Source organism: Bos indicus, chromosome 9 (assembly GCF_029378745.1).
Source record: "Bos indicus isolate NIAB-ARS_2022 breed Sahiwal x Tharparkar chromosome 9, NIAB-ARS_B.indTharparkar_mat_pri_1.0, whole genome shotgun sequence".
Taxonomy (NCBI): domain Eukaryota; kingdom Metazoa; phylum Chordata; class Mammalia; order Artiodactyla; family Bovidae; genus Bos; species Bos indicus.
In genome coordinates this window covers 95,918,878-95,931,569 of record NC_091768.1, presented here as the reverse complement: position 1 = coordinate 95,931,569, position 12,692 = coordinate 95,918,878, and the positions used below count along the sequence as shown (strand labels likewise).

Here is a 12,692-nt window from a genome sequence, read left to right as displayed (position 1 = left end):
TCTATTCTCTCTGAAAAGGTTTCTCTCTGCAAAGGCGGGGAGCCCAGCCCTCCGCCTTCACGAGGGGCTTGTACCGGCCACCTGTGCGCGCTATAAAAAGCAATCGCTCCGGAGCCACTTCCTACTGGACACGCAGGGGACCCGTGCACTGCTTTCCATTCACTGGTCTGCACTGTTCTTTTGGGTAAGAGTGGCCAACAGTTGATGGAAGCTTCTGCAATGAGAGATGCTGGGCGACCCGTTTGGGGCAAGTCACATTTGCTGAAAACAGACCCTTGTGGCATGAAGTTCTTTAGAATTCGGCAGGTCAGACCAAGTGCAGGGTGAAAGAGACAGAGAGAGAAAAGGAAGGAGCGAGAACTCGCAACTTTCTAGCCAGTTGGCAGATAGAGCGAGTCCCCGAGACAAAGGGCAGGCGCATGCGTGAAGCGCCTGAGTCCTCGGCTGGGAACAGCGCTTCTGACCGCACCACCGCCCGGAATGACCAGCGTGGGTCCGGGCTGCTCAGGTCCACTGTGGTCGTGAGACTCTGAGCTCAGCTCCTGGCTCTCCTGGAGCTGCCCCAGCATGCCTGGTCCCCAGGCTCCGAGAGCACCCCCAGGGAAAAGCCGTGATGGGGTCCCCGCTGCAAAAAGCATGGTGAGTAGGGAGGCTTAAGCCTGAAGGTCCACTGGGAACCCAGATACTAAGGGGAGTCGAATATAGAAAGTCTTCCCCCCGCCAAAGGGGACTAAAAATAGACTCCAACTTAAAGGTCATTATTCAGAACAGTATATATTGGTTGACCCAAAATTGGTTTATGTAGCTATCTAGAAGAATATATTAATATGAAGGTCTGAAATAATCTCTACTGGAATGTTAACCATGGTTAGTTTACATGTAAGAATTTTGGTCGATTGTGCATTTTCACTATTTATGTATTACCCATATTTTCTGTTTTTCTACAGTGAACATATATTTCTTATTTTATTTTTAAAAGAGATTTATTTAGAAATCTCGAACTAAAACTCTAGGGGGAGGAGGGGGCCATTTGTTGAGGCTCAGGGTTGGTATTGTATATCTAAACCCCCAAATCTACACCTCTCCTCCTTATGTTGTTGGTGTCTTCTGCCCTTTCCTGTTTATTGTTTTTAGCTCTTCCTCTAAGTACTGGGGGTAGGTCGCACTAGATACTGTGATAAAGGGCTCTCAAAGTGATTTTTTAAGTTCACTTTAAAAGAAACATTTAGCATAGAAGAGAAAAAGCAAGTCTTCACATTTTCAGGAACATAAATCTCTGACTTTAGCTTACAGTCAAGAACAGTCATAATTCTGTGTACAGAGCACCAGCCCAGGCAGTAGGCGTGATGTTAAATGATTGTGATTTGTTAGTTCATTTACAAATGATGTTAAATTGAAATCAACAGTTGCTTGTTGATGCTAGATCAATGTAACACTTGTTAAGTGAAATGAAACTTCTGTTTATTTAAGGAGTGGATATCTTTCTTAAAGATGACTCTGTAGTGTTCACATGAAATGATACATCTTGGAGCAAAGGGAAGGAGAAGGGATAAGAGGTTTAAATGTAGACCACCTCAGCCAAATTTAAAGGCGCTGCAGGGGCACTTGACTTGACCCAGGGCAGAAGTCGTTAGGGAGAAACTCAACCACCCCATAAGAGACAAGGCTAAGGATTTGTGTCACCTCTTGGGACAGCAAGAGCGTGACTCTGTCTGAAGTAGACCCACCAGGAATCTTCCATCTCAGCTGGCCAGTGTTCTTGGAAATGAAGCTTTAGGGGTTGTTTCTTCTTTGTAACTGCACTTAGCAGCTGCCCTCTCCACGTAGACACTTGTGCAGGTGACAAGCATGGATCAAATGCAGGCACGTGGAGGACCTTGGGGCAACCAAACGGAGGAGCCCATGGCTGGTGGAGAAGCCCAGCACAGACTCTGGACAGTGCAGTGAGGTCGCAGGTGTCAGGGGAGTACAGAGAGGAGGCCTTCCCCACGGGGGCTTCTAGAAGAGATGCCCTGGGCCAGGTCTTGCAGGAAGCATAGGAGTTTGCCAGGCAGAGAAGGGACTTGCAGGCAGGGGAACATCCGGCCACAGACCTGGATGGAAGGTGTGTCCAGGATGTGCTGTTGGGATGCAGGGCCTGTGCTCCAGGTGAGGACTCACAGCTCTACTGCAGGAAAGTGGCGTGTACAGATCTGTGGTTTAAGTGACAACCTGAGGGATTTCCCTGCAATCCAGTGGTCAGGACTTCACCTTCCGATGCAAGGGGTGTGAGTTCAACCCCTTGGCCTAGGGATTGATCTAGGATCTAGGATCCTACCTGCCTCTCTCGGCCAAAAAACCAAAACAGGAAACAGAAAAGATATTATTAAAAAATTTAATACAGACTTTAAACATGGTCCGCATAAAAAAAAATTTTTTTTAAGTGACAATCTGGCAACAATAGAGAGCGCAAGTTGGAGGGGGTGGAGAGCAATGACAGGAACACCTCCTGATCTTAATGTTCCTGCAAAAAGAGGAGCAAGAAAGATGAGGGCCTAGGTGGGAGCCCAGAGGATGGGGCGTTTTGTGGGACATTCTGGAGGCAGAAGTCAACAGGGCTCACTGTCAGGTGAGGAGGAGTGGATGTGGGAAATGGGCCACCGTGCATGCACAAAGCTTTTGAGGGGAAAAGGTTGAAAAATTGATTATTAGTTAATAACAAAACTTCTCATTTGCAAGAAAAGAAAGACTGGTTAGAGTTCAACTTTTTAAATCATAAAGCAAAAGTAGTCTAGGGCCTGTAATTTCAGGAGCATTAGTTCAAACAGGCTTCTTTTAAGAACCTTCTGGATGCTGTGGTCCCAATATTTGAGTGGAAGCAAAAGCGAGCTAAATTTTTGCTTTTCCTTCTTTGTCTCTAAACGGTTTTTTCATTGCTGAGGATAATGACCTCAAAATTGCAACAGTATCAGATTCTGGAAGAAAAGACAGGGGGACTCCGGGGACACGTGGAAGCCTGTTTGATTTGAAAGAGCTCATTCAGGTCACCAACCTGCAGCAGCGGCTCGTGTACCCAGCCCAGCCCAGCCCTCACCCTCCACCCTCCATTCACCACTGCCTGGGGTCAGCACGGGGTGGAGGGGGGAGCCTTGCCCCTTCTGCTGTTTCTCTGTAATGATAAACTCTGGCTTTTCTCTTTATTGCCTAATTTCTTTCCATTGTGTGTAGCCTTTATTAAAAAACAAAGGCCACGATGGCTACAGGGAAAGCCAGTGGAAGCCACCAAGGAAAAGGTCTGACGTTTTGTCATCACCCCTGGCTGGGGCCCTCCCAGGGAGTGTGAGCTGCCCTCCCAGCGCCGCCTGGTGCCCCCACTGGTTGTAGCCAACCACCTTGGATCAGGCTGTGACACACCCGTTAGGCTTCACCACAAGCCAAGGCCACCATCCCAACACTGGATCTGGGGTTGCGCCTGGTCCTTGATCCCATTTCCAGCTTCATCAGGCAACATTCCACCAAAGAGGGCCTGACATCAGCCTTCTGTCTCTGCTTCTCACAGCCGCCCCGTTGACTTGACTCTGGGAACTGGTTCCTGTGAGCTTGAGCATGTAGTCCCTTGGGGACACCCAGATCCAGCACTTCCCTCACCTCCTCCGATGTTTGGTGGCTCGCTGTCCACCCCATGACCCCAGATTCCATATTGTCAGTGACGATCACCTACAGAGGCATGGTGGTGGTCCTGCCAGGACCTGACTTCCTGTTAACACACACCACAGCCCCTGAAACATCACTTCCGTATGAGTGAAGGCCTGAGATCGCAATAAGCGCTGTTGCTGGGCGGTTTGTCTGACATCCAAGCATGACTGGTGGGAACTCAGAGTCAGGCTATGGTGCTTCAGATGGATTGCTCTGCAAATCCACAAAGGGAAGAGCCCCTGGGCTGTGTCTTAGAAAAGAAGCTGTATTTTGTCAAAGGCTTTCTAACTTGTGATCCTAACTGATTTCATAGGAATGCCACGTGCCCTCAAAGAGGTGTTGCTGAGTGACCTGTGGGAACGTCTCTGCTCCCTTCTCCTTGCCAATCCTCCAAACACAGAAAGCCCTGGGATTCCTGGTGGGGTGGACTTCAATCAGCAGGGCCCTCGTGGGTGTGGGACCTGCCCTTTGTTGTTCAGTCTCTCAGACGTGCCTGGTTCTTTGCAAGCCCACAGACTGTAGCCCACCAGGCTCCTCTGTCCATGGGAACTCCCAGGCAAGAATACTGGAGTGGATTGCCATTTCCTTCTCCAGGGGATCGTCCCAACCCAGGGATCAAACCCGGGTCTCCTGCATTGGCAGGCAGATTCTTTACCACTGAACCACCTAGAAAGCCCAAGACATGCCCTTACACAGTTACAATCCTACAAAGGTAGTGATGCATCCGGGCCTGAAGTCCTGCTGAGCCGCCCAAACCACCCACACTTCTACCTCCTCTGTAGGGAGCTGGCCCATATTCATGGATTCTGAATTATCTGCTCAAATCTAAGGGTTGGCCTGGTTCTCACGCCCAAACTGTAACTTCATAGAAGCAGGCTATGTGAGAAAGGCAGCCTTGCTCAGCAAAATCACATCTCTGTACCCTCCAACCATGCAATCCATTTCCTTCAGATGTATTTAAAATTACAAAATTTTTTCCCATTTGGAAACTTTCTTTCCAGTGGGGCACAGAATTAAGATAAGATTCAAAGTGTAACAGTCCTTTTGTTAACTTGTAACAAACATGCTCCAGGCTCTTCCTAACAGACAAACATGGGCCAAATGTGAAATAAGCAACCTGAAAGAAAGCAGAATGTAATTCTTTTCCTCAGTAAGCTTTTCAAAAAGGTGCACCTGCTGTCCAGAGTCTATAAAATCTCAAGCACATATACAGCAGAGCCCTCAGTAAGTGCCCGGCCCTGTTCTGAGCACTCTGGTTAAAAACAGTTCATCCAGGGATTTCCCTCGTGGTCCCGTGCTTAAGACTCTGCACTCCCAGTGCAGGGGGCATGCGTTCATTCCCTGGTCAGGGAACTAAGAGATGCCTCATGCATGCGTGCTAAGTCCCTCCAGTTGTGTCCGACTCTTTTTGACCCCGTGGACTGTAGCCTGCTGGGCTCCTCTGTCTGTGGGATTCTCCAGGCAAGAATACTGGAGTGGGTTGCCGTGCCCTCCTCCAGGGCATCTTGCTGAGCCAGGGATGGAACCTGTCTCGTGTCTCCTGCATTGCCAGGTTCTCTATCACTAGTGCTACCTGGGAAGCCCAAGAGATGACTCAAGTGCAGCAGGAAATTAAAAAAAAAAAAATCCAATACCCGTAATAGCGCTGCGGGGATAGTTATCATTATTTCATTTTACATTTACATGTGAATCACTTCATAATTCAATAATAATTGTCACTATTACCATTTTACAAATGAAAGAGAGAGGCATGGAGGTGAAGTAACTTGCCCAAGGTCATGGCTACTCCGTGGAGAGCTGGATATGAACCCATTAAAGCACAGGCTCGGCTCTACAATCCTGGTCCTCTTTTAATGGTAAATAACAGAAGAAGTCATCTATTATAAATTACTTTGTGACTCAGCAGAGGAAAAACAGAGGCATCTCAAAACGTCTCAACCAGTGTCCTCTGGAGTGACCCCCATGGGTCCTGCAGTAAGGGTCCTCCGTCCCACCTCACAGACCTGACCCCAGCCTCCCAGGCACCAGCCCGCCTCGAGGTTCCCCCATCAGCCAAATCCACACCTCCCACGGTAGAGTTCCTTTTCTGGGCCCTGACTCCTTTTCCAAACAGCTGTGCTCTCAGCGTTGACCCTTGTGGGAGGTTAGAAGAATCTCTCTAAGGCACAACTGACCGAAGGCTTTGGTAAAGCATTTGCCTTTTTAAAGAGGAGCTTCTCTGGTGAGTAGAAATACAGGCTATGTGGCAAAGAGAATAAAGAATTCAATTTGAGACACAGTTTTAAAACAAGCATTTTAATTGAGTTATCATTCACATGCTCGGTGGTTCAGCCATCGCCACTAACTCCAGAACATTCCCATCACCCAAATCAGAATCCCCAGACATCAGCAGGGAACCCCCCATCCCATTCTTCCCACCTCCTGGCAAGCATTAATCTACTTCCTGCCTCTAGAGATTTGTCTATTCTAGACACTTCCTATAGGAGAAGGCAATGGCAACCCACTCCAGTACTCTTGCCTGGAGAATCTCATGGATGGAGGAGCCTGGTAGGCTACAGTCCACGGGATCGAAAAGAGTCGGACACAACTGAGTGGACTTCATGTCACAGACACTTTCTATAAATGGAATCGTATAACACGTGGTCTTTGTGACTGGCTGCTTTCTCTTAGCACAATGTTTCCCGTGCCTGTTGTAGCTACATAGTGCTATGTTCCCTGTTATGGCTGAATATTGTTTCACTGTGGGAATAGACCACATTTTGTTTATCCACTCATCAGTTGATGGACATTAGGTTGTTCTCATTTTTTTTTTTTTTTTGGTGATTGGGAATAACGCTGCCATGTACATTCACATACAAGTTTTTGTGTGGACATAGATTTTCGTTTCCCTTGGGTAGATACCTAGGAGCAGAATTGCTGGATCATAGGATGACAGAATGTAATATTTAAAATGGGAAGTTTAGAAGAACCTATTAACTCATAGCATGTAGGTGACTGCCCACAGCCATCCCACCGCTTACAGCTGTGGGACCTCAGGCAAAGCACGTGACCTCTCCAAATTTCAGGTAGCTGTTTTGCTCTGTCTTTACTGTTACTCTTGTTTTGTATGTTAAATGTCTTTGGAAACACATTTGGCTCTCAGTTGTGTAGACAAACTAGGATATATACATAAACGTGTTTATAAACAGTGCATTGTGAGGTTGCTGAGCTTTTATCCCCACAGTCCATGTCAGGCAGGGTGGCCATTGACGTGAACCATCCTGCATGCTGGTGTTGGGAATCAGGGCAGTTCAGTTCAGTTCAGTTCAGTCACTCAGTCGTGTCCGACTCTTTGCGACCCCATGAATCGCAGCACGCCAGGCCTCCCTGTCCATCACCAACTCCCAGAGTTCACTCAGACTCACGTCCATCGAGTCAGTGATGCCATCCAGCCATCTCATCCTCTGTCGTCCCCTTCTCCTTCTGCCCCCAATCCCTCCCAGCATCAGAGTCTTTTCCAATGAGTCAACTCTTCGGAATCAGGGCAGGCAGCCCCAAAATGTGCCTCAATGACATCTCGGTTATTTTGAATTCAAGTTACTTAAGAAATGGACAATGCAAGACGGAAACCCAACCCTGTGTTTCTTTGTCCTGCCAACTCCTCACAAATGCATTGCTTCTTGGTCTAAAAAGTATAAAAACTAAACCTGCTCTCATTTCTGTGGGACCTCCATGCCTGTGAATTAAAATGGGTTTTTATTTTCTCCTGTTAAACTGTCTTGTATCAATTTTACCATTAGTCCAGCCACAGGAACTGAAGAGGGCTAAGGGTGGGAGGGCCAGCACATCAGGGGATGGTTTGTTTATAGTGCCCTTTGAGGGTCTTTGCAAGTGTTACTGCAGTGTAGGTACCTTCTGCTAAGTTGCTTCAGTTGTGTCCGACTCTGTGCGACCCCATAGACGGCAGCCCACCAGGCTCCGCCGTCCCTGGGATTCTCCAGGCAAGAACACTGGAGTGGGTTGCCATTTCCTTCTCCTCTCCTTAAAACTGGTCTTGCTCACAATTTTGTTGCACTAACATATTTCTTGCTTTCATCACTCTCCTGATCCAGAACTTTCCATGTGTATAATTTGAATCCTTAACCCCTTAGCCATCTGGCCATCCTTACTTTCCATTCTTACCTGCGTTCTCACTCACCCACTGACTCCTGGACACCCTCCGATTTCCTGTCCCACGGCCTTTGCTAGAACTTCTCCCCCTACCAGCCCATGCCTCTCCCCACCCACGCCTGCCACCATCTGCATCATCTACCCCAACACCATCTCAGATCAAAGGTCAGGTCACCCTTCCAGCAGGTTCTATCAGATCTGCTCCCACCAGCCCCAGCTCCATTCCAGAAATCACGTTTCCTCCCTGTGTTCCCATAGCAGTCACAGCATTCTTCTAGAACATTCTTTCTGTGTTGTGATTATTTGAATACATGTCTTGTTACCACACTGTGAGTTTGTTATTGTAACACTGTCCTTCATGATGTAGCATTGCTAGGGCCTTGCAGATAGTAGATATTTAAAGTTTTTTGAGTTGAACAATTTGTACCCTTCAAAACAATGGGGTTTTCATAATATGTCCTTAAATAACAAGTATCACCATGCTACAAATCTGTAAAAATAAGAACTGTAAGTCCTGCATTCTGTTGTTAAGAGTCAGCTCATGTCAGCAGGCATACCTTGGTTGATTGCTGGTTATGTAAACTTGGGCAAATTCTGAATTCTTGGTGTTTCGATGTCCTTTTGGTAAAGATGAGAATAATAACTACCACCTCCGAGAGTAGCTAGGAGGAAAACAAATGGGACCATCTACACAATCCCCTGGGAAGGTGCCTGACCTGCAAGAAGTCTTCAGTAACTATTAACTGTTACTCACCCCAAGGGGAATTTCCACTGGACTCTGCCGAGAGAAGTCTGGAAAATGGCCCTTTGGGTGCCGCAGTTACCAACTCTGACCAGAAGAAGGCGCCCAGCCTCCAGAGCTGTAATCATTTAGAGTCCAGCTAGAGCCCCGCAACAGAGAATTCCGTCTGGGGGTGGCCGGTAGAGGTGTTTAGAAACATCAAGAAAGCCTCGGATTTTAAAGGTCACCACAAGGGCGTTTGGCAAGTCCCACTGCGCCTCCATCTCCACCCACCACCTGTTTAGAAAGGGCAGTGGTGCTGAGGCGTGGGCCCAGGGACCCACCAGGAAGAAGCTGGGTCTGAAGCTGGGGACACATACATATACTGGTTTTGAGATCATGATTTCTTCCAGGATTAGCTAAAGTGTATCCATCCAGCCTCGCTCGTGTGGTCACCTCCTGAACGTGGGATACAACGGGCCATGTGAAATCTCTTTCCTGCCCTCTAGTTCCCCCGTTTCCTCCTCCAGACAGACTGTTCATCTATTCCCTGGGCCTGAGCATCCCTGTCCACTCCCAAGTCCCACGTGCCCATTTTTATCGTTCAGTAGCTATGTCCTGTCTGACTCTTTGAGACCCCATGGACTACAGCATGCCAAGCTTCCCTGTCCTTCAGTATCTCCTGCCAGAGTTTGCCCAGGTTCATGTGCTTTGAGTTGGTGATACCATCCAACCATCTCATCCTCTGCTAACCCCCTTCTCCTTTGACCTTCAGTCTTTCGCAACATCAGGGTCTTTTCCAATGAGTTGGCTCTCTGCACCACATGGCCAGAGTATTGGAGCTTCAGCATCACTCTTTCCAGTGAATATTCAGGGTTGATTTCCATTCGGATGGACTGGTTTGATCTCCTTGCAGTCCAAGGGACTCTCAAGAGTCTTCTCCAGCACCACAGTTGGAAAGCATCAATTCTTCTGCATGACCTGCCCCAATCCTGCTGGTATTTCTAGGTCCCGCTCATAAGCCACCTCCTCCAGAAGCCTGCTCTGACAGCTGTAATTCTGCTGAGCATCTCCCATTGGCGTTTCCACGCAGTCAGATATTATCCCCAGTGCTGCCTGTCAGAAGCTTCCCTTTTCACGTAGCTGCCTGAGGACAGGACACGCCCCGTATGTGCCCTGCCAGTAGTCAATGCAGGATCTTTCATGGAGCACCATAGCTGGAACGACTGGAGAAGGGCCAGGTGTCTTGCCAGTGTGCGAGAACGAATGGATGGCTCCTTAATCTGCACCATAAACAGAGGAAAAAAAAACCTATTTCTTCCAACTCTGTAGTCAAAATATGACACATGAAAGCCACTGCAGTTATGTCTTATGTAGCTATGGTACCTTACCTGCTCAATTCCACACTGCCGCTGCTGCTAAGTCACTTCAGTCATGTCCGACTCTGTGTGACCCCATAGACGGCAGCCCACCAGGCTCCCCCGTCCCTGGGATTCTTCAGGCAAGAACACTGGAGTGGGTTGGAGTGGGTTGCCATTTCCTTCTCCAATGCATGAAAGTGGAAGTGAAGTCTCTCCGTCGTGTCTGACTCTTGCAGCCCCATGGACTGCAGCTACAGGCTCCTCCGTCCATGGGGTTTTCCAGGGAAGAGTACTGGAGCGGGTGCCATCGCCTTCTCCCTCTTCCGCACTGTCAGTATGTATTGATGCTTTGTTCACTTGTGGTTGGCTTTATGCATTTAGCGTTTGGTGAGTAAGCCCACTAGATGCTAGATTGCTGGCCTCCACACTGCTGTCAGCCTTGTGCTAGGAAGACGGGGAGGGGAGCAGATGTGCTCTGCCCACCAGGGACTCACGTCCACCATCACCAACGTCGTCTTGCACTTATACACACCTGGCCCTAGGCTGCAAGTCTCTGGGGAAAGGAGATGGAATAAGAAGATACCGTCTCTGTCTTGGGGACATGCTATCTGATGGGGACACAGCTAACCCAGGTTCCAGGCACTCAGGCTGTCAGCTTCTCAGAGGATCTGATGGAGGGCTTAGATAACAGACTTGATTTGATACTGTTCTGAGACAGGAACACTCGGAAGCCTGGAGTAGTGACAGTTCCCTGGTGGCCTAGTGGTTAGGATTCCAGGCTTTCCCTACCATGGCCCAGGTTCAGTCCCTGTTTGGGGAACCACGGTCCCACAGTCTGTGTGGTGGCACAGCAAAAAATAAGTCAGTAAATAAAATTTTAAAAAATAGACAGCAAAGTTGTAGGGATGTGTTGAGGGAATTAGTAACCCTTTACGCCTACCTCCACCTCCCAAATCTCCTACCTGCTCTCTCATATTCTCATTTCCTTTCGTAAGAAAATAAAGTATTTCATTTCACAAGAAATCAGGCTTAGAAAACTGATTTAAATGAATATCCTATTCCTGTTGAAGGGGTAAGGAAAAGCAGGAGAGAACCCAGGGCATGCCCATTTTACAGATCAGGAGACTGAGGCTCCATACAGAAGGCTCAGCAGCTTGGCTCAGCTCACAGGGCAGGTGGCAGCACTCCAACCCAGACCTCCTGAGTTCAGACATCCCTCTCTCCTGGTCTTCACTTCCTTCTGCGTGCCAACTCAGAGCCCGAGTTACAGGGTATTTGGGGCCCTCTGCTGCCTCAGGGGATCCCAGCAGGATCAACTGTCATGAAGCCAGGTGGAGAGAGGCTGAGGTGGAAAACTGGTGTGAGGCCACCTCCACGCAGGCTCCCAGGGCCCAGCCAGCCCCCCAGCCAGTGGGCAGCACCAACCCCTACTCCTGCAGAACCTGCTGGAAGGCACAGAACCACCATGTCTGGAGCCAGGGAGCTCAGCCCACGCTTCAGGGCAACGGTGCGAGGGAAACAAAGAGCGTGACCTCCCTCTGGCTGAGGACTCAGGCGGCAACCCGCCCACCGAGGGCAGTGGCTGGCCCCCGCAGTGGCATGGAGAGAGGCCAGTGTGGAGTGTGCCCGGCCCAGACAGTACCCGGCCCAGGGAGTGCCCGGGATGGTTCAAGAGCTTCCCACTGGCCTCTGTAGGTCCTGCCAGGCCCAGCATGAGCGTGTTTCTCATGCTCACAGCTTCCCTAACGAAGCTGGGTTTCCCTCTGCCACTACTTTGCCTTTCTGGAAAGGGCAGCAGAAAAAGAATGACAAGATTTTGGGGAATCTTCCAAAGAGGCCTTGCCTGACCCCCAGAGCTGGATAGAGCAGAGTTGTGAGGTCAGACCTTCTTGGTTTGCAGAGTAGGTTTCCAGCATCTTCAGCTTCACCCTACTTCCCCTCTTAGGAAAACCTGCTTTTAGGGAAAGAATAAATCACAGCCTGGAGGTTTAAATGAGTACGAGTGTCTTGTAATGTTATCTTTTATCGGGAGGCAGAAACCCTTTTGGATGGGAATGACTCTACAGGGTTGGCTTTTAGGCATAGCTGGGACACAGAACAGGTACTTCAGAGAAGAGAGCCCCCTCTTCACTCCCAACACCAGGCAGGTTAGAAGCCACTTCCTTTGTCCTTGTTCCAGTTCAGTCAGAAGGTTCTTCACGTACCTGCCACATGGTACTCTAGGGAGAGATGGCCCAGCCCACCAGCATATCTTCCTGGGGACCATTCGCCTCGATTTTGCCATCTGCCTCCCTTCCTCCATACACATGTGAACTCCTCATCGTCCCCGTAAGTTCACCCAAAGCTAGAAAGCCATCCCCTACCCCCCATCACTCTACCCTGCAGGGTCAGCGTGGTTGATGACCATGAACTTTCTGTTTGACCTTGGCATGAGTTTTTGCATGTGATTATCAGAGAGTGGGTCCAATATTTAGATTTCTCCCTTTGGTGAGATCTCATGACACGCCTAGAAAGAACCACATCACTAAATGCTGAGCCTAGACCGGGAAGGCCTGGGCACTGGACACCAGGAAGGCACGCAGTCCCCTCTGCTCCCGAACTAGCCGCCTGCAACCTGGGAGTGGCAGGTCCCCCTCCCCTGCCAGAGATCCCTCAATGCCTACAAAGTGGGAGGAAACAGTGTGTGTGCGTGCATGTTGTCCCTTCAGTCGTGTCTGACTCTTTGCGACTCCATGGACTGTATCCCGCCAGGCTCCTCTGTCCATGGGATGCTCCAGGGAAGAATA

General features: G+C 49.2%; 1 protein-coding gene across 1 annotated transcript in view; it reads left to right on the top strand.

Annotated features, from left to right (window-relative positions):
* Nucleotides 1–482: 482 nt before the first annotated feature.
* The window catches only part of LOC109563595 (T cell activation RhoGTPase activating protein), an 88,344-nt gene continuing 76,134 nt past the window's right edge, over nt 483–12,692 (top strand). Inside the window, exon 1 of the mRNA XM_070796464.1 lies at nt 483–639. Coding sequence (XP_070652565.1) covers nt 568–639 — 72 coding nt within the window. The 5' untranslated portion in view covers nt 483–567. The remainder of the gene's footprint in view (nt 640–12,692) is intronic.